This window comes from Equus przewalskii, chromosome 17, assembly GCF_037783145.1.
Source record: "Equus przewalskii isolate Varuska chromosome 17, EquPr2, whole genome shotgun sequence".
NCBI classification, from domain to species: Eukaryota; Metazoa; Chordata; class Mammalia; order Perissodactyla; family Equidae; genus Equus; species Equus przewalskii.
The window spans coordinates 67,269,765-67,291,600 of NC_091847.1; the positions used below are offsets into that span (position 1 = coordinate 67,269,765).

The following is a 21,836-nucleotide window of genomic DNA, read 5'->3' on the forward strand; positions in this document are numbered from 1 at the left end:
GAATTTCAGTCACATGGCCACATCTACTTGCAAAGGAGGCTGGGAAATATAGTCTTTCCCAGGGCAGCAAAGTGCCCTATTAAAAAGGGAGATACAGGGATATGGGGAGATAGCAATGTTTTTAATCTTTTCGTTGAGGTATATAATATGCATAAAATACAGTACATTCCAGGACTCTTAATTACAGCTTGTTGAATTTTTACATGTGTATACACTCGTGTACCCCCATCCAGACCAAGATATAAAACGTTTCCATCATCCCAAAAGGTTCCCTCGTACCCCGCCTCTATCAGTCTCCACCCTACCTCTCCCCAGAGGTAACAGCATTACTGATTTCTGAGCATAGATTGAAGTTTTGTTTGAACTTCATAAAATGGGATCATAAAATATGTACTCTTTTATGTCAGAGTTCTTTCACTCAACAAAATGGCAGTGTATTTATCCATATTATTGTATGTTTTAATTTATCCTTTTTTTATTGCTGTGTATGTAGTGTTGTGTTAGTTTTAGGTTATTGTAAAATGACTTGAAATAATTTCAAAAGAAATGACTAGATTTCCCAAGAGTAATAAATCATTATTTCACTGTGAAGTAATTATATATAGTACTTTGTAAAACATGGATGCAGACAGAGTTTAAAACCTAAAATTTTCATAATCTTTTAGGTGTATCAAACCAAATGATAAAAAAGCAGCACACATCTTCAACGAGGCTCTAGTATGTCATCAGATCAGGTACCTGGGTCTTTTGGAGAACGTCCGGGTGAGAAGGGCCGGCTACGCCTTCAGACAGGCCTATGAACCTTGCCTAGAAAGATACAAGATGCTTTGTAAACAAACGTGGCCTCATTGGAAAGGACCAGCAAGGTAAGAAATTCACTGATTATATTTAATAATGAATTTTTAAAGCATACAAATAGCGTGTTGTTTCCTTCACATGCTGTTAGGCAAAACAGAATTCTCTGAAAAATTGGATGTAACCTCAGTTTTGGACGCTCTTCCATCAGGATACCCTTTTGTGCCAATTCTTGATTAATTATAGAGGTCTCGATTTTCTTTAAGGTCGAAACAGGGCTTATCAAACCCATATTTGGAACTTGTCTGTAATAGAATTTTAAAAATATGCCCATGGCAAGTTAGTTGGAGGCAACTTGTAATTGATTTGTAATTGATGGAATTCATAAAAGGGTAGCGTTAGAGCCATCTTGGATCCCTTCTCTCAGCTTTTGCTTTTCTCTCAGCTTGTCGTGTTTACCCTGGGGAATTAACCCCAGCGAGAGTCGCCCAGGTCTGCACCAAATGACAAGCTGATACCTGAGCAGATGGGGTTCAAAGTGTCAGTGTTACTGCTAGTGAAGCTGGTTTGGAGAATATGGCTTGGACCTGAGGCCATACGGCTTTTAGCTCACCTGCCCTGAGATGCACTCACCCATCCAGGCCCAGGCAGAGCACTGGACCGCTGCAGGCCCATCCCGTGGAACAGCCCCTGTGAGCTCTCCACACACAGAGAGAACTTGTGTGCTGGTGGGTGGGCCGCTGCAGAAGAAAAATCAGGCCTTGCTTGTACAGTGACCTTCCTTCTGCTCTCCCCAGTCAGAGAGGTTGCCCCTTCTTTGCGGGCTGTGGAACCTCTCTCCTGACTACTACAGGAGGGCCGGCATGCCTCTTTTACAAGCCTAGGCGGGAACTTTGGGATTGTCATGTCACTGTACTGTGTTGCCTCCGCATTCTTGCTGGACCTGGCCTTTCACAGGAACATCAACAGTATTAGACACACACCACATATTACGAGAAGATATAGAAACTCCAGGCATACAGTGTGGTCTCGGATGTATCATTCAATACCCAAATAATGTAGGATCTGGGTACTCTTTCAATCCTCACCACTAATTTCCAGGATATTGTGATCTGTGTATATCATAATACACAGAACATGGATTTACTCCATTCCTGGCACCTAGTCCCACAGGTTAGTGGGGTGAAATTTAGTTTTAAAGACGGATGTCAAAACCAGGGTCCAGGATGGAGAGGTCAGAGCCAAGTCCAGGCCTTGCTCCCGCCACGTAAGGCCCACATTCCTTTACACCCCATTGGTCTGGCACTTAGCGCTCGCTCAGGCCCTGCCCACACTCTAAGGGGCAGGAGCAATGTTGAAAACATTTTCAAGAATTGACTGAGTAGGTTCAAAATAGTTCTGAGTTTCTTGCACTCCCTCTTGGTCCTGGTTGGTATATCGTTACAGGTATATTTGAGACAAGTATTGCCTCTGCTAATGAAAATCAAGAAATTGGCTTTAATACCACATTTTCTTCGATGACGTAGTCCTGAACCCAAATTTACTTTTTTAGCATCTCCTGGATTTGGTTTAATTTGTGGAATTCAGTTTGAAAATTCTTTGATAGAAGGATGCTAACTGAAAGAGCAATTACACTTGGAACTGAAGCTATTATTTTTTATACTACTAAGAACCTGATATCATGATTTAGGATAAGATAAACTATTTTTGTAATTCAGAAAACTGATTGTTTTTATTTATTTTTATAGGACTGGTGTGGAGGTTCTGTTTAATGAATTAGAGATTCCTGTGGAAGAATACTCCTTTGGTAGATCAAAGATATTCATCCGAAACCCAAGAACAGTATGTAATCGAAACCTTTACACCCTGAACTTATGTTATAACCATATAGGCAAGTTCTTAAAGGATGTTTAACTTCATAACGTTACACGGGATGCTACCAAGAATGCCACGTTCTTGTGTTTATCTGTAGATATCCAAGAGGATGGGCAAGTAAGGGGTAGTGGAAGACCATATATATTTTCTATGAAACATCAAAATCTTTGAACTGATAGATCGTTCTGCACTTAAGAAATCATAAAGAAACTGTTAATACAACAATAAAACCTCTCTAATTGATAGGAATTGGAGGTAAATTCAGTCTGAATTTGTCATACCTGAATTATACAATAATTTTAGGAAAGACGGCCCAATTATTTAGAGGTACATGAGGCCACTCGTTAAAATTTTTTTTTTTGAGGAAGCCCTGAGCTAATGTCTGCTGCCAATTCTCTTCTTTTTGCTGAGGAAGACTGGCCCTGAGCTAACACCCTTGCCCATCTTCCTCCACTGTATATGTGGGACGTCTACCAACAGCATGGCTTGCCATGTGGTACTGTGTCCGCACCCAGGATCTGAACCGGTGAACCCTAGGCCGCCAAAGCAGAACATGTAAACTTAACTGCTGTGCCAACGGGCTGGCCCCCTCAAGTGAAAATTTTTTTAAAGTTAAAAAGAACACTTAAAATTCTACTTAGTAGAACTCCAAGGGAGTCTTTTTATAAGTGATTAGACTAGCATGAAGTTTAATTAGCATAGCAATTGATTGGTAATTTCGAAATTTAGAGTATTTGGAAAGTGTTTAAATTGTTTAAGAGAGAAACTTTGCCGGCATCGTCCTTCCATTAATAATTGCATCCTTGTACATAGTGTGTAGGTAAACCGAAGCTCAGTCCAGCCCTTCTCTGATTTGTCATAAATTCTAATGACCATAATCTAAATTGTGGATCTTGTGTGAATTCATCAAAATCGTTTTCTCATGGGCTGTTATCCGTATCATGTATAATTAAGACAATTACTCATTTTTTTTCTCCCTGCGATTGACTCCAGCATCCTGACATTGTACCTCCAGAGAATGTCTTTCATGTATGCCATGAGTTTTGAGTGGATTTTTGATAAATCCATCTATCATTTCTTATTAGTTATTCAAACTAGAAGACCTGAGGAAGCAGCGTCTAGAGGACTTGGCCACTCTCATTCAGAAGATTTATCGGGGGTGGAAATGCCGCACACACTTCCTGCTAATGAGAAAAAGCCAAATCGTGATCGCTGCCTGGTACAGGAGATACGCGGTAAGTCTCCGACATTTTGTCTGTAATAACAATGCGAATTTGCAAGTATTTGTTATGTGCTTAACTATGTATCCAATTTTTACATATTTAGTCCTCCCAACAACTTCAGTGAAATGGCTGTACTTTTTGGTCCATTTTTTAAAGATGAGAAAACTAAGGCATTGAGCTGTTAAGGGACATGCCCACGTCACACAGCTGTGAAGTGGCAGAGATGGGTTTGAATCCGGGACAACTTCAAAGCTCAGGTTTAGTACATGACGCTGTTCCACTGCTATAGATGTGCACAGTGGGCAATCTACATCTTGAATTTGGTCATCAGATTGGAAGAGAAAATGTTATCTAACCCTTTGGCTATCGGAGGGTCAATTTTCCAAAATAATTGGCTGTTCTCTGTTTACTATAGCAGCACTGAGAATGGCTTTAATTCCAGAAAGCTAATGCCACATTTTAGTAGAATTCTGGGTTTGGTTGAAGGGTTGGATTTCCTTTAGTCCTCAGATATGTAGCCCTATTAACTATGGGAAAAGATTCAATAATAAAGTATGGTTACTCAATTAACATGGAATTCTTTTTGGAATTTCTATGCTCACTTGATTATAGATACTTCATTGGAGGCATCACACAGCTTTGAAGGAAAACCTCAAGGTTTGCCCTCAGACTCGATCTTGAGTTGCATTCTCACAAAATAAATTTTGGTGATAAGAACACTGCTTCCAGTTGCTTTTTCATTCTGTGCTTTTTCACTAGAGAGTGAGTTGGAAAATGAATGAAATTAGTAGTCAAATCTCCTGTAGGCTGTTCCTCTTTCTCAGCCGTGGAGAGGTTTTGCTGTCAGGCAGTGTACAATCAGGAAATAATTTATGCTGACCTATTCTCATGTAGTACATTTTAGTGTATTATTTCCAAGTTTTAGAAATTAACGAGATACTTAAATGATTAAGCTAAAGAAAAATTGCCTGATCTTTAAGAGTATCTTTAAAGTTGCTTCCTCTAGTTAAGAGTAGAACTAACAGTACAAGTGTTTAAGTGCGAACCTATCCAGCCACGTTAACGACAAATTGATTCATTCCTGCGTGTTCTGCAAAGGCACGGAAGACCGTTGTCACGAGCCTGGCTGCACGTGGCCCATGGTACTTGGCGCTTCTGCAGATTCATAATGCTCTATTTTCTGTTTGCCTGAGAAAGGGAAGACCAACAAGTCAGTCCTCAAGGAACCCTTTTTATCATTTCTTATTTTGAGATCATTCAAGAAAATTCAAGGTTGGAAGTGTGCTGAATTCATCTGTCTTGAATTCTACAGATACTTTTGAAACCCCTCCTCTGCCAGGCTCTGGGGATAGCAAAGTGAACAAAACAACCTAATCCTGACCTCACAGAGTTTATATCTAGTGAGGGACAATATACATTTAAACAAATAAATAATCAGAGCAGTTACAGATTGTAATAAGTGCTAGAAAGGAAATAGAGAACTGGGATAAAGAATAATGGGGAGACAGGATATACCTTTAGATAGACGATCAAGAAGGAACTTCTGGAAGGGGCCTTTCATCAGAAAGATGAGAAGAAACAGACAGAGAGCCAAGAAGAGCAAGTGCTTTTTGCACCCTCTCTCCCAATGTAGAGCTTTCGTATCTCAAGATGGAAAAAAGTCACCATATGTGTCGTTAATTCTTGATGGTGAGAGTCACGAGCAATATTAATTTTAGAATGAAAACAAGTAATAGCCCAATTTTTAGAAAAAGTATTAATTTGGCTCTAGTGTTATATCTGTTTCAGAATTTGAACTATATACCTCAACCAGTTAACTAGCGTGTTATCCAAGCCAGTGATTAAATCCAATATTTTCTCTGAACTGAATAACTCGAAGATTTTCCGAATGCTCATTTCAGTTACTGATTCTTTTAAAGTCCATATTCTGTGATATATTTCATGGCTCTTTGAGATGAATTTTAAAGTGAGGTAGAGGTATTTTGAAGCCTTGTAGGAATTTAAAAAAAAAATTGAGGTGTCAAATGAATGTCAGAAGGGATGGTCAGATATTGTAGGTGTAGTTCGATCTACAGCCATGGAATATTACTCTGTGGGGAACCTTAGAGACTGTCCAGCTCCTTATTTAACAGATGAGGAAGCTGAGGCCCAGAGATGGTAGTGATTTGTCCAAGCTCTCGGGGTTCTCCTTATCTTTCTCTCTGGCATCCTCTTCTGCTGCTCATGTGTTGATAACATCATCCCCCATTTCCTCTCATCTTCCAAAATGCAGCCTGGCATCCTGGAAGGCGTCTCTCCCACCTCAGAGGAAGGGAGCTGAGCAATCTAGGGCTTGCACAGAGTCACAGCATGACTTCAGTACTGTGTTTGAAATGCTGTGAAATTTCATTGCAGATGCCCACATTCCAGTGACTCTTCTGCATTAAATACAGTAAAAGGTCACTTTTCTAGGGAGTGTTCCAGCAGCCTCCACGCTCTGAGGCATCAGCCCTAGAGGTAAGAAAAGCCTCTGGGCACTGAGCTGGCTGAGCCAACACTTGGCCTGGAGCCTTCTGCTTGGAGCCTCACTGGACCGTCTTTAACCTTCCTCACCTGGACATAACTGCTGCTGCCTCTGAAGCTGCCTGCCACGCTCTCCTCCTCCCAGGACTCTGTTTCTGTTTTACACTGCGGACTTGTGTCCACTGCAAGCTCTTGAGTGCAGGACTGGAGTCAGATTCACGTTTATGACCTTACAGTTCTATTAAAGGACTTCATGCAGAGTAGGAGCTCAATAAAGTTGAGTGGATTGATAGAAGTTTGCTTAAATTCGTTAGCTGATTTCCTAGCTTGAGGCAGAGTAAGAACAGCAAACCTGAGAGGACGGGGGATGTTAGAGGCTGACCCAGTCAGCAGCATGGTGAGACATGGCAGCCGGAAGAGGGAACACAAAGGCAGGTGCAGAGCTCAGTGTGTATTCATTCAGTAGGCACTTAGTGAGTATCTGCTGTGTGTCAGACCCTGTATTATAAAGCATAGTACAAAGAACAGATGTTAATGGTGGTTGTGTGCCATTTAGAAATTATTAATTACATTTAGCGTACTTGAAACATACATTGGATTAACTGTAATATTTTAGATTGATATTTTGGTTTCTTCATATACTAGTTCTCAGGTGGCATTTGGGTGATCAAGAGTTAATTGCACGAAGTGAGCAAATGCCCTTTCTCAGTCCTTGTAGTATGTGTATTACAGACACGTAAGGAGAACTGCTAACGTTGTCCCCTTTCATCCTCTAGCAACAAAAGCGGTATCAACAGATAAAGAGTTCTGCCTTGGTAATTCAGTCTTACATCCGGGGTTGGAAGGTGAGTTTCAAAGAAATGAGACTTATTTATTTGGAGTTTCAGGTTCTTCACAAAGGATGATGTCTGTAGACTTACTCTGCAGGGGAGCGTTCCTTGTCTCCTGCCTACCCTGTAAACAGTCAGATGGAAAGAATAAATATTATGGGCCAAGCTGGAGCCCTTGTGACCACGTCTTGGCCACTTCCTTTTAACCGACTTTCTTTTCAAGAGCATTATTCTCTGAGCAGGAAGTCCTTGAAATAATACTGTCCATGATTTCAATATCCTCTTGCCCCCTGTTTGCAAGGGAAGCTGTAGTCCAGAAGGCTGTCTCCCACTGTGCCTCTGTAACCGTGAGTCCTGCCAGACCTCAGCACCCCCAGCCCAATGCCTTCCATGACTTCCTGGTGACCGTCTTGCGGGCTGCCCCATAGTGATCGAAAGATCCTGAGCTCTGACTGTTCTAGTGGGGGGTCACAGTGGGTGACTTGGTTCCAGTTCCTTTCTGCCAAAGCTTGATTCAGGGGTCAGCAAACTACGTACAGCCCACGGGCCAAATCTAGCCTGCTACCTGTTACCCTACAGCTTGAGAGCTAAGAATGGTTTTTATATTTTTAAAGCATTGTTTAAAAAAAAAAAAAAAGACGAAAAGATTTCATGATGTAAAAATTATATGAAATACAAATTTCATATAAATATATACATATATGAAATACAAGTTCACATAAATAAAGTTTTATTGGTATGTACCCATGGTCATTTATTTTGCATCTTGTCTGTGGCTGCTTTAGTGCCACAACAGCAGAGTTGAGTAGTTGTGATGGAGAACATATGACCTGCAAAACCAAAAACACTGACCATCTGACCTACAGAAAAAGTTTACTGACCACTGCTCTCGATCAAAGATACTTCAGGGCCTGCTCTGACCACTTGCCTGTTGGGAGACTTTGTGGAGTAGGCTGGATCCAGAGCGGCTGCTTCAAGGTAGTTCTCAGGCCGGGAACCCCTTCCCAAGGTAGAGCCGTGGGCCAGGAGTCCAGCGACGTCAGTTGACCGTTGTCTAGGCCCATGGGCCACCCAAGGGCTTGGTAGCTGTCCCACGCAAATGCCAAAATACAAATCCAGGCACGCAGAGTAAGTGCAGTTGCTGCTTGCAGGCTCTTCTTTGACCTTGTTGCTGAGGCCTGGGTGCAGGTCTCTGGTCTAGAGACCTTTAGAGGAAGGATTCAAAGTCCACCTCCAAATCAGATGTCCTCCTGACCCCTGCAAAATCAGTTTCCAGCAACTGCTGGAAAGAAGCCACTGGGTTTGGACCAGTGAGATAATTTTGTTATAGTAAATTTTTAAACATCTCTTTTGAATAAAAAGTACAGTTACAGTTACATTCCAGATAATAATAATGAAAATGATAAAATGGATTGTGCTAGACCATTGGAGATCCTCTGACCATACTCTGAGAACTGTTCTTTCCATCTGGTGTGCACCAGCTTGTATTGCTGTGGTCAGATTTGTTCCTGTCACATATGTGGGCATGGGGGCTGCTGTCGCAGTCTGAGTGGGGGCTACCCTGTCATGCTTGATGTCTTCATTTACCACCTTCTCTAGTCCATCCATTAGTCCATCTCATAGTCCATTTCGGCTAATAAGTAACTTCCCCTTTTCCTTTCTTTACATTTATTGATTTTTCACTTGAGAAATGGGTATTATGATCATCTCTTCAGGTATTTTTTCCAAGTCACTATGGATTCCATTATTGGGTTAACTTTCTATTTTTCTGCGTGATTCTGCACCTTAGGCCCGAAAAATCCTGCGGGAGCTGAAGCATCAAAAGCGCTGTGAGGAAGCAGTCACCACCATTGCAGCGTATTGGCATGGTACCCAGGTAGGCCAGAGATGCCCCAGGACAGCAGTGGGTCAGAAGTAGTGTGTGAAAAAACGACCCTCTTATTCGGGGACAGAAAATGTTTCACTGGCTTAAGCTACTGAGCACGCATTTGCCTCTCGCTCTTTCCACCATTTTGGTGTGGGGTGGCGGCACACGCTTTCGCGTTGACTACTTGGTGGTGATCCATGTCTTTCTTCTTCTTTCTCCATTGGGAACCAGCAGTAACCTTTCCTGCCTTAAACTTTTCTGTAACTGCTTTTCAAATGCATCACACAGGCACGGAGGGAGCTGAGCCGGCTGAAGGAGGAGGCTAGGAATAAACATGCTATTGCAGTTATATGGGCTTACTGGCTTGGATCGAAGGTACTCGATACGCACATCCCATCACTCCGTCCTGGAATCTGCAATAATCAGTCCGTATCTCTAGCATCTCAGGGGATGAATGACTACAGTTAACAGTGGCTCACACGGGTGCATGTCCAGCAGCTGGATTTAATAAACCTGGAGATGTTAGTGCCAGTTGTGCACGTGGGAAGCTTAAGCATGTGTAGGAAAAGACAACTAACTGTGTACTAATGAGGCTCTGGTGTGGTTGCTCTTTTTTTTAAACCCTTAAGTAACTTGCACGTTTAGTTTCTTTTTATTTTTTCCCTTTATTCCCCCCCGACATATACTGACAGTTTTCTAGGGGTATTTTTGTGTGTAGGGGGCATGTTGGGAATGTTAAGTTTTGGGCTTCTATTGGTCTTCCATAACGTGTTGACGATAGAAATGCCTTTCACGCATGCCATAAAAAATATTAATCCATGAGAGAAATTGTTTGTTAGCCTTACTGTAAGAGCTATTGATTATTATCAGCAAAATATTATATGTGAAAAGAATTATCATCTGTGATTTGACAGAAAGCTATGTTCATGCAAAGCTAGCTCTAATTGCCGCTGAAGAATCTCAGGAATTTCAGCATCAGCTGTTTGTTTTCAGCAACAAAGGCCTCCTGAAATGCTCTCATAATCCCCAGGCAGAGCTGTGGGCTCTGTGAACATTTCACATACCCCAAGGGACCAGAGTTTTAGATGTTTTTGTTATTTAGAAAAATCAAAGGTCATCTCTGCTAAAAATGTGTATTCCAGTTAGAAACACAAATACCAATATAGCGCGATCTTTTTAAGTCCACCTTGTCAGCATTATAAGCCCATCTTGTGAGAAAGATAAGAAAAGTCAACACTTGCCTGCATGAAGATCTTAACTTGCCAAAAACTAACCAAAGTAGTTCGTTTGTGTTTTCCCTCGAAAACCTGTGAAGAGCTAGTTCCTGGAGTAGACTGAGGGAAGTGGTCCCAGCAGAGGCAGAAGGACTCTTAGATGGTTCTTCCTGGATTTCTCCACTGAATGAGCTCATTTCCCAGTCTGAGTACTATCACCTAATGAAAAATCATTGCCTGTCTGTTCCTGTCTTTTAAAATAACATGCCTCAGATTGATTTTTCCCTAAGATTAATTTTTAAACTTATAAATTGTTTCACTTTTTATCTTGCTTCAGTAGATTTCACTGTTTGGCACCTTAGCTGATATTGGATTTTGATACGTGCTATTTCTGATTTTCTAACTGGAAAGAATTTGGAGTTTTGTTTTTTTTTGTTGGAACTTCGGAGAAACAACCTTATTCCCTTCCAAGTTCCTAAATGGTTGTTCACCAGAGATGTCTTTTTATTCCAAATGAATGAACTCAGGGATTCCCAGTCTCCGGCCCCTGGGCTGGCAGTGGTGGGATGTCCACTAAAATCCTTAGGCACCCCTCGCCGTTCTGCAACTTTGATAACTAGTGAGTGTGGAGAAGGAAGTGCAGAGGGAGAGGGAGGAGGGAGACAAAAGGAAAAGAACGGAAGTAAGGCGGGGAGGAGTGCTGACCTTGGGTACCTCACAGATTGCCCTTCTCTGGAACAGAGCCTCAGGGCACTAAAAATACGCGGGACTGCTCCCGCCTGAGTCTGATTCTTTGGGTTTAAAAGATTATGCACCATTCCTCTATCATTCTGAAATCCTTGTTCATAAATGGGCTCTTCTGTTTGGTGGGGTGTCTTTTCCCGTCATTTGTGCTGTCTGCGTTGGGCTGTCTCTTTTATTTACTATCTAAAACGTTCTAGGCTCGAAGGGAGTTGAAACGCTTGAAGGAGGAGGCTAGGCGTAAGCATGCGGTCGCTGTCATTTGGGCTTACTGGCTTGGACTGAAGGTACTTCCTCACCCCCTTCCTTCTGCCCAGGGTGAACTCAATGAAGCCTAGCACCTACTAACCCGAGAAAACCATTGATTATGCTTGCTGATGGTCTGCACAGTCTTGACAATGTCGTCTTGCCTAATTTTGTTTCTTTTTGAGAACAAACCTACACACTAATGTTTTCTTTTATTGTGATGTATTTCTTTAAATGATAGATTTAAAGGAATAGCAGTGTGGCATATATTATCCAAGAGAATTTGTTATCCAAGTTCTGTTTTATGTTATCTTTATGAGAATTAAGTTTTTTTCATTCACGAGACAGAATTTGAGTAGTTGCGCTACCAGCTGACGCACCGTCTGCAATGACCAGCCTCGCATGACAGGCTTTTGTTTCTCTTTATCCACCTATTCTGTTCCAGCGGTGGCTCCTGGAGCAGAGCTTTCTTCAAACCGACCACCATTCTAATTATTCAGCATAGAAACCAAAGGGTTTTGCACATTTTGATGAGTAAGATGAGCAGTGGGGTTAAAGAGAACTTCGGTTTCAAATGCCTGCTAATTAGGGCAGGATTTATTTCCAAGTGGCACTTACTGCTTTAGGGAAGGACGCGCATAAGTAGATATGACTCTGAGCTCTGGAAAACCTTTGAGAACTACCTTAGGCAGTGTAAGGATTTTGTCTTCCTAATATTCAATAACTTGTCGCCATAGGGAGTCATCCGTATTGTCTTTTTGAGATAATTAGGCCCCTTTTTGATTTTTACTTTAATACTATAACAATTCATCTTTTTATAAATATTTGAATATTATCCAGGAAACCATTGCCTCTGAATCTGAATAGCATTAGCAGTGTCCTTAAACTCTGCTTTGAACAATCTGCATTTTTCCCTGAAAGGTTAGCCTGTAAACTTTTGGTAAATTAACCTTTTTGATTAAACTGAATATTCATCAAGGAATTTTTGAAGTAATTAAGAAGTAACTTAAATACGAATTTAAGATGTTCTATTTCAAGAATTCTGAACAAGTTTTGTAACTGCTTTTCTTAAAGTCAAAACTGAGGGTTTTATTTCCTATTTTATTCATATGTTCTAATTTGCATTCTAATTTTCATGAAAGAAAGGAATAAACACTGAGTCAGGATTTTTGCTATCTATAATGATTTCTACCAGCAACATCATGTTTATCTTCAGTTTTCTGGGCTTAATAAACTGCATATCATTTCAAAAACACTTTCATATTAGCAGTGTGTGCTAGTAACCTATAAACCAAATTCAGTTTGTAGGTGAATGCTGTTTATTTTCCAGTTTCTAACAAAACAGATGTGTCTTAATATGTTACATTATTATTGGTATGAAACAAGATTAAACTTCTTTGAAGTCCAATAATGTAGTAGTTTCTTTTTAAAGAATTATGTTGATATGAGCAGTAGTTTTGCCCTTTTAAATGATCTGATTCTTGTGGAATTGGTTACAAAGTTCAGCAGACCCTTTTAGGACTCCCGGGGCGTGTAAGGGGAACTCCTTCTGTATGTCAGCATGCTGTCACCAGGCTTTGTCAGTGCGTAGCTGATTTCAGGAGAAAGGGCCTGTCCTGTCAATATCAAAAAGCATGTTGCAGTGAGCTCAGTTACAGTGAGGTTCAACTAAACGTAATAGGACTTCTAACATATTTCCAAGGATATGTTTTCGTGAACCTCACTTTAACGTCTCTGCTTTCCTACGCTATTAGAATGTCAGGAGCCAATTAATAGGTACCATTTTTCTTCTTCCGGTCCCTTACCTTATAAGTTTGAGATTTGAAATGGTTCCAAATCTAAAACTCCGTGGCTGAGAGAGAAATGCTAATCAGTAACATAGAATGTGAATAAAAGGAAGAGCTGCCTATGTGGTGTATGGGAGAATTTTTAAACCTTAATAATCTGCAGGTGTAGAGGATGGGTGTGGTGCTCAGACGCCCAAAGGGAGCAGGCTGGTCCCATGCATGAGGGAGGGTTAGGAACGAGGGGACCTCATGCCGCCTGGAGCATGCATCTCTCCTCTAAAGGCAGCAGCAGCTACTCTGGTCTTCTCAGCCCTTGTCATGTGGGAATGGGGCTCTCTGTTGCTAGATCTTAGCAAATTTTAAGAAAAACTTGCAGTCTGAATTCCTCTGTGAAGCTCTTAATTTAAAATATGCTTATAAAACATTTTTCTACAAACCGAACTTGCTTAGTAGGTTGCTAGCTTGTAACTTCTAATGTAGAAATATTTTGAACATGTGCTATTAAACCTGGAAAACTAGAGACAAAAGAAAAACGTTCATAATGTCTGAATTATTCAATAGGCTAATATTTTGCTAAATTCTAACTCTCCCATTTATAGCTGGATGTAATAAATATTTTACATGTTTTTCCCTCAATTTCAAAATATAACTATTTCATTCATTCAGCAAACACCTCACTCAGTTATTTTATTTGTTAGACATTAGTTTACAATGTAAATACAACTACTTAGCAAGGAAGAAATAGGTAAATTAAAACTATGATATGATGTTGTAAGTGTTATGATAGTATTCAGTAGAAAATTTCGTGTGAGGATGAGAGAAAAATTGATGTAAGTAAATGGAGGATAATGTAGTTCAAAAGCTTCTTTTTAAGTATGTTTTTTACTCATACCAGTTCTCAGTGTACAGTTCTAAAGTCCTATCTTCGTGTGCAAGCCTTTTGGAACTGCAATATCGTTCTTCAGGCATTTTTTGCCTTTTAGGGACAGTTTGAGGCAAAAATTACCTTATATAATTTTTTCTGAAATGTATTTTGATTTGTGACGAGTTTGCAGCTATGCCTGTAAAGTTTTTCTCGTCATCAGACTCTTTAAAAACTAGTTAAGAGGATTTAAAACATCAAAACATTCTTGTATCATCACTTTGCATCTCCTAATTCATTTTTCTCTGACTTAAAATCCACTCTCTGAGTATGCTTCAATTATTTTACTACATCCAGAAAGGCACGTGTAAATTTATTTGCTCCACCTCTTTTCATATTTAATAGAGGTGTGTCATCTTTATGGGTATCTGCTGGCCACACTTTAACCTCTGTATTCTGCTTCTTCTTTCTAAAGGTAAGGAGAGAGTACAGGAAATTCTTCAGAGCCAATGCTGGAAAGAAAATTTATGAATTTACTCTTCAGAGAATTGTAAGTTTACACTTTTTATATGGCTAATAGCGTTATTGGATTAACCTGTTAACAGTACCAACTCAGGAATATGTGACTTATTTGGTAACTGTTAAATCATAACTATGACACTAAGAGATTGTGACTGTGTTTTAATCATTTCCCTCAATTTTTGGCAGACTTGTGTCAGAGTTAGTAGTGGCTCGTGTATGATTAATAAAATGTTTTTCTTCTTTGACAGAAAGAAAATACTTTGGGGAAAGTGAGCCTAAGAAAGCCAAGTGTCTTAGTTCAGGCTGCTGTAACAAAAATACCATAGATTGGCTGCTTAAACAATAAACACTTATTTCTCACAATTCTGGAGGCTAGGCAGTCTAAGATTCGGGGTACCCACATGGTCTGGTTCTGGTGAGAACCTCTGGATAGTTTCCTGATGTGGCAGAGAGAAAGAGACGCAAGCTCTCCTATCTTCCTATGAGGGCACTAACCCCATCACGAGGGCTCTACCCTCAGGACCTCGTCAAAACCTAATTACCTCCCAAACCCCCGTCTCCTAATATCATCCCTTTCGGGGTAAGGGTTTGCACAGAGGAATTTGGGGGCAGTGCCTGACATCTTGCCCTGCTAAACTGCCATGAGCTGCTGCAGGGCGAGCTTGGTAAACAAGTGAGTGGCTGGAGGGGAGAAGGAGAGCGAGGCTGTGTCAGTCTTCCAGGGTGGGTTCTGAAGTTCCCCTCTGTCCTTCAGAGAAGTTGATGTAGTGGTGAAGCTTGCCAACTCTGCAGCCAGCTTGCTCTGCCGCTTACAGATTTGTGACATGAGCAACTTACTTAACTTGCATGGAACTCGTTTCATCATCTGTAAAATGGTGATGATACTGGCAGGAAGTTGATAGAGTTGTTTTAAGGATTAAAATGGAATAATGATGTAAAGCTCTTAAGTGCCTGGCCTGTCTTAGGTCCTCTAGAGCAGTGCTGTCAACAGAACTTTCTGCAGTGCTGGCAATGTTCTCTGTCTTTGTGGTACAATAGAGTGGCCACTAGCCATGCATGCCATTGAGCACCTGAAATGTAACTAATGTGACTGACAAACTGGATTTTTAATTTTTTTAAATTACTCAAAATTTAATACAAATAGCCGCACGTGACTAGTTGGCGACCTATTACATGGTACAGCTCTCTAGTGTCAGCTGGTAATAGTTTTGATGTTAATATTAATATTAGTTAGTGTTTTTCTTTTCTCTTAACCGTTGGTGGAGCTTAGATTTCCCAATCAATGCGAAGAGTAGAACAGAGACTTTCCAGAGAAGTTACAAAGTTTTATGGACTAAAACATACTAAATTCCACTGAAGACTGGTTTGTTTGATTCTGGTTTTACAAAACAATGTCTTTTCTGGTATATTTTACTCATTTGATATTTTCTGTCACTCCCAACACAGGTGCAGAAATACTTCTTGGAAATGAAAAATAAGATGCCCTCCTTATCTCCAATAGATAAGAATTGGCCATCCAGACCTTACCTATTCTTGGATTCTACTCACAAGGAGCTAAAAAGGATTTTCCACTTGTGGAGGGTAAGAAATGTCTCGTTATATTTTTTCAGTGACTTTTTATCATATATTTTGGGTGTTTGCGAAGTGTTATGTAAAAGCCCATTTTTACCATGTTCGTTCTCTAGCCTCAAGGAGAATGACTTGAGGACGTTGGTATTTTTGAGTCGTGCACTGTGCTTGGCTTTCTGTAGGAAATCCTAGAGCAGCCAGGTGGCCCCACGGTGGTCTCCCCTCGTCCACGGTTGGAACAGAGAGCGTGTGCCCGCATCGTCTTTCCCTTCCAGGTCGCAGCTGCGTTCAAGTAGTTGTTTTTTTTCATCTTTATCTGAAGGAATATTACCAGAGATCGAAATAATAAAATTTGAATATCTTCAAACAAACGATGTAGTTAAATCCTGCAAATCATAGGGGTTTACTTTGTAAGATTTATTGAACACATAGACATACATGTGAACACACAATTTTTTTTTTAAAGATTTTATTTTTTCTTTTTCTCCCCAAAGCCCCCTGGTACATAGTTGCGTATTTTTAGTGATGGGTCCTTCTAGTTGTGGCATGTCGGATGCTGCCTCAGTGTGGCTTGATTAGCGGTGCCATGTCTGTGCCCGGGATCCAAACCGGCGAAACCCTGGGCCGCCGAAGCCGAGCACGTGAACTTAACCACTGGGCCATGGGGCTGGCCCCTGAACACACACATTTTGATAGGCTGGAAAAAAAGCTTTAAAGCCCCCCCAAAGACATTAAGGAGATTAAAATTTCCTTCCACTTGAATTAAAGGGAAGCTGAAAATCTATTAGATGTAGCCTTATATTTTGGCTTACTTAATTTTATAGGAGAACATAACATGTAATTTAGGTATTGCCCAGTGTGGGGTGCATGGGGTATTTGTATAGACGTTGACCTTTTCAATAACTTAGTTGGTAAATGGAATGCTAAACATGTACACGTATCAGATATAATAAAATCGTTAGATTAAAAGCCTTGTATTTGGTAAGTGAATGATTGATGGATTCCTCTTCCGGAAACTCTTCTGTCCTGCACTAGGCTTGTTCTTTACCAGGATCACATAGGTGTTAGAGAGACATCATCACTGATTGATGTATTGCTTGGTAGCAGCACAACGTATGGAACTGGATTCTGAGTTCTGTCCTCTAACTTAGTGAGTCAGTTTTATGAGATTCACCAACATTTCAATGTTCCTCTCCCCTCTTAAATCTCACATAGAAACTATTTTCAGAAATAACTGCGGGGAGCTGCTCATGCCGGGATCTGCTCTGCCTCCACCCTCGCCTGGCTCCCGAGTCTCGCTTTTACCTCCTTGGGTCGGGGGTGGAGAATGAGAGGGATGTGTTTTTTCTTGAAAGGTGGGGCAGCAATGCTAGCATTCCTTTATACAGTTATGTTGGGGCTTCTCAACCACACCTGTAACTGAATTTCTTAGAGAGTTCATCTAAAAAACCTGGCCCTGCCCCTCTACCCGCCGCCCCCCGCCCCCCGCCCCCCGCCGTCTCCTTTCAGTGCAATCTCAGAATCAGGGTGAAAAGGAGGTTTTCAGGTCCCATGTCCACAGTGTACAATTAGAGTGAGGGATGTGGAGTTTTTCAAACTATAGGTCATAGCATATTTGTGGGTCATGAAATCACTTTAGTGGGCTACTACCAGCATTTTTAAATGAAATACACCAGAATAGAAAATAATGGAGTACACAACATGTAGAAAGGGTATTTTTTTATGAAAGATAGGCACCTGAGCTAACATCTGTTGCCAATCTTTTTTCTCTTTTTCTTCCTAAAGCCCCTCAGTACATACTCTCATTGTGAGTGCCTCTGGTTGTGCTATGTGGGACGCCGCCTCAGCGTGGTCTGATGAGTGGTGCCATGTCCGAGCCCAGGATCCAAACCGGCAAAACCCTGGGCTGCCGAAGTGGAGCGTGCAAACTTAACCATTCGGCCATGAGTCTGACCCCTTCCAATCTTTTTTTTTCTAGTAATGTTTTGTGATGCTTTTGTGTCGGTTGACTATATGCGTGTGTGTAAATGTATGCACTGGGTTGTGTTATATGGTGTTTTTCTTACTGCGAATCTCCGTAAAAGAGTGTGACAGCGTCAGGACTGAAGGATGTCCGGGGACTGACATCATAATGCGGGAAGACAGTACTCCCAGCAGGGCCCTTGTCTGTTTCCAAGAAGTATCACCAATTCTGCAGTACAAGCAGTGAAACCACAAAGCAAAAATGCTTCTGGCCTTGTAAATGAATATTTCATACACATTTACTCTTATTCTTGCTGCTGTTAAATTGACTTAGCATATTGAAGAATGAGTAATGCTTTATTTAAAGAAGTGATGTCTTATTTTTCTTTTCTTCTTTTCATATCTCACAGTGTAAAAAATACAGGGACCAGTTCACAGACCAGCAGAAACTTATTTACGAAGAGAAACTAGAAGCCAGTGAACTCTTCAAAGACAAGAAGGCTCTGTACCCATCCAGGTATTATGGCTTTGCTTTACCCATAAAGTCAGTATTTTAAACGTTTCTCAAATATGTTCGTAGGTCTTTTCTAGTAGAGTCTGATTTCAGTAATACATGAGAGATTTTTAAGTTTTTGAATTATTTTATGAGGAGCTGGATATGAACACACATAAACACATTTGAGCAGTGGCTTTCAAAGTGTCCTTGAATGAAACAGGGTTACGTTGGTTGATTTTACTCCATTGGCATTAGCTCAAACACTTCACTAAATAATCAGAAGTCGCCATTTAAAATGAAAATTGTATAGGCCATTAAGATAAATTTATATTGTAAATTCCTATTAGTTTGCAGAGACTAGGCCAATTTCTGTTGGCAATATAGTGAAATTGCCATTCCAGTCTTCCTACTGTAACAAGCTGGGTCAGAACCTCATTTGTAAGATAAATGAAGAGTGAGCCAGGATATCACTTTGGAGCGTTGCTTAAGCACTGGTCTGTGCTGGCCGTTGGTCCGTCCACTCCCTGGGCGTGGCTTCAGTGGGCTGTGCAGCAACTTCAGTTCCTTTATTGTAGACACCAAGTACTTAATAAAAGAAGCAACACCAATTGCAAGTTTGCCAAGTGACGTCCTTGGGAAAGACTGCTTATCTGAATATTCTTACATCTCCCAAGTTTATTCCTGAATGAATTCCTATCCCTTTTTCATCTGGTGTTTATAAAAAAGTAGCTTGTACAATTTCAAGCCAAATTTATAACAATTTTTAGTTTTTCCAAAGACTGGCCTAGAAATAAAAATGCATTATGTGCTAAGTATATTTGTATTTATTGTATGTGGTATGTTTCTATTGTCTGTGTCTTTACACATGTTTGAAAGCTCTTCCTTCTAAAGGATTAAATAAACATAAGTTGCCAGACTCATTCAGTTGAAATATTTTAAAGGACACAGCTTTCTTGGTCAGCTGATTTGGCTGTTTGAGGTGGCATATATTGTAAGTCAAACATAGCATCTAAATTCAAAGTTGTCCATAATGCCTGCTACGTAAAGCATATTCAAACAGGAAAATGGTCTATATGCTTTTTCCAGCAACCAATTTCATTCAGCTGTTTATATGTTTTCAACTTGTAGAATAACCTTCTTAATGAGCATTCTTTGTAGATGAATCTTCAGAAACTGGAGGGAGAAAAATGCTTTTTTGAAGAAATAAATTCAAAGGCTTTAGTGCTCTTTGTTATTAAAAACACATTTGAATGTGAACAACAACAATAAAAAATGTTAGCATCAAGCCAAGTCCTTTTGGGTAGTTTTATCAGTCTTCAGGGCTGGTGGCGTGCTCACCCTAGAGTAGTGAGAGGGGTGGAATAATTTACCCTCCCACCACTGTGTGAAGCAAGCAGCAGCTCTTACGGGTTTCAGCTTTTATATCCTGGGAGCTGTGAAATGCTGACCACCTACGTGGATTTTTCTTCCCTGATCCTCCACCCACAATGCAAGCATTTAAAGTTGTATTTGCAGATTGCCAGGATAGCAATTTTATGGCTCTAAATGAAGCACCAGGGTTTTTTTTCTTGGTGTCTTTGAAGAAGCTGCCCTGAGAGTGTCACCCGACCAGTCTTTAGGGAGGTTGACATCTTAGGGTATGTGTACGATTATGCCTCTTGTAAGATGTAATTGGTTTGAAAGAAAACTGCCTGATTCAGAATGTTTGCCTGGGCCCCATCTGTCCATTTAGAGGCATGTCCTAGGAGCAGAGGCCTGATTGTGTTTTGCTATATTGCCTATTTAGAGCCAGAGGTATATGGTAATGGTAAGTGCTCCATAGTTTTCTTCTCAAGTGGTTGCTCTGTATCTATTCTTCCCCGGAAGGCCTATTGATTTTCTCACTCTGCAAGAAAATGAAATTTTTCTTTGGAGCAGGTGATGGCAATGATTTGTGCTCTTTTTTCCATTGTCACATGTTGTTTAAAGGCATTAATAAATCGGTTTTGGGCAGCTGTCAACTTTATATTAACAGATTAGAAGGAATTGCTGTTTTCTTCACATGAGGCCATGCCTTTGGGTCTTGGCTACCATTCTTGTGGGTGATTCCTATCCTGATTGTTCCATGTGATAAAGTTCTTATCAAAGACCTACCTACCAAGTGCCATGATCACATCAGAAAAACATTTGAAATAGGTTTAAGATTCTGTTTTCAACTTATATTTAGTACAGGTGCAAGTATAATGTATAACATGTAAAATAAATTAACTTTTTATGAAGTTGTCAGATACTCTTAGGAATCAACTGATCTGTTAGCTTTTTCCAGTGATACTTCCATTTGAAACCATTTCTAATGTGAGGGAATCTTCTTCCTTTAGTGTTGGGCAGCCATTCCAAGGGGCTTACCTGGAAATCAACAAGAACCCCAAGTATAAGAAACTCAAAGATGCCATTGAAGAAAAGATCATCATTGCTGAAGTTGTGAACAAAATTAATCGTGCTAATGGCAAGGTAAAAATGTTAATCCTAAAGACATATGAGAGGTGTTTATCAGTTGGGACAGTCATCTTTAGTTTTCTGAATGTTAAAATTTGCATTTCTTTTTCTTGGCAGAGTTATTGTGAAGGAAGCTATTTTCCCTTACCTTTAAAACGTGGTGGAATTTTGCTTATTCTCTGAAATTTTTATGAATTAAAATGTATTATCTATGTTCTGTGGTTCTCAGTTTGTATAGGCGTGCATGCTGAAAGGTATTGTAATAAAATGTGCGTTTCTGCAAATAACGAATGCTTTAAACTCATGGACCATTTTTGGGTATTTTTGATCATTGGTTTTCCTTTTTGTTTTGTTTTGTTTTAGAGTACATCCCGAATTTTCCTCTTAACAAATAATAATCTCCTTCTTGCTGATCAAAAGTCTGGACAGATCAAGTCAGAGGTTCCCCTGGTGGATGTGACCAAAGTGTCGATGAGCTCACAAAACGATGGCTTCTTCGCTGTCCACCTTAAAGAGGTAAAGCTTCAGTCATTGACTTGACTGAAAGATTTCTGCGTTTATTCTGTCTTTTAGCCATTGACTTAAAATTTTCCACATCTGAATAATCCTGTTACTTGAAATTCACATGTCCTTACTGATTTGCAAATTTTAGCTAATGTGTAGAAATACCAAGATATTTTAAATGATGCTTCCTTCTGTTGGTTCTTCCATGTGCCAATTTAGCAAGTGTCTTCTTGTTCGTCTTTAACTTGGTGATTTTTCATTAAAGAATGCAACCACAGTAAAACATCTGCCTCGTCATTTTGACCTAAAGCCTTTTTAGTGTTTTGTGCTTTTAGCTTAAACAGGACCTCCTGACCCGGGTCGAGT

At 40.3% G+C, this 21,836-nt stretch overlaps 1 protein-coding gene across 22 annotated transcripts in view; it reads left to right on the forward strand.

Moving 5' to 3' along the window:
* MYO1B (myosin IB) overlaps positions 1-21,836 on the forward strand; it is a 180,822-nt gene that overhangs the window by 151,545 nt on the left and 7,441 nt on the right. For 8 of the 22 annotated variants that reach the window (XM_070581671.1, XM_070581672.1, XM_070581676.1 and 5 more), the window contains 12 exons: positions 666-866; positions 2,544-2,637; positions 3,756-3,905; positions 7,172-7,240; positions 9,015-9,101; positions 9,381-9,467; positions 11,248-11,334; positions 14,418-14,492; positions 15,911-16,045; positions 18,406-18,512; positions 20,849-20,981; positions 21,330-21,482. In XM_070581671.1, coding sequence (XP_070437772.1) covers positions 666-866; positions 2,544-2,637; positions 3,756-3,905; positions 7,172-7,240; positions 9,015-9,101; positions 9,381-9,467; positions 11,248-11,334; positions 14,418-14,492; positions 15,911-16,045; positions 18,406-18,512; positions 20,849-20,981; positions 21,330-21,482 — 1,378 coding nt within the window. The remainder of the gene's footprint in view (positions 1-665; positions 867-2,543; positions 2,638-3,755; positions 3,906-7,171; positions 7,241-9,014; positions 9,102-9,380; positions 9,468-11,247; positions 11,335-14,417; positions 14,493-15,910; positions 16,046-18,405; positions 18,513-20,848; positions 20,982-21,329; positions 21,483-21,836) is intronic. The other 14 variants (XM_070581690.1, XM_070581691.1, XM_070581684.1 and 11 more) reach the window with 2 other exon arrangements.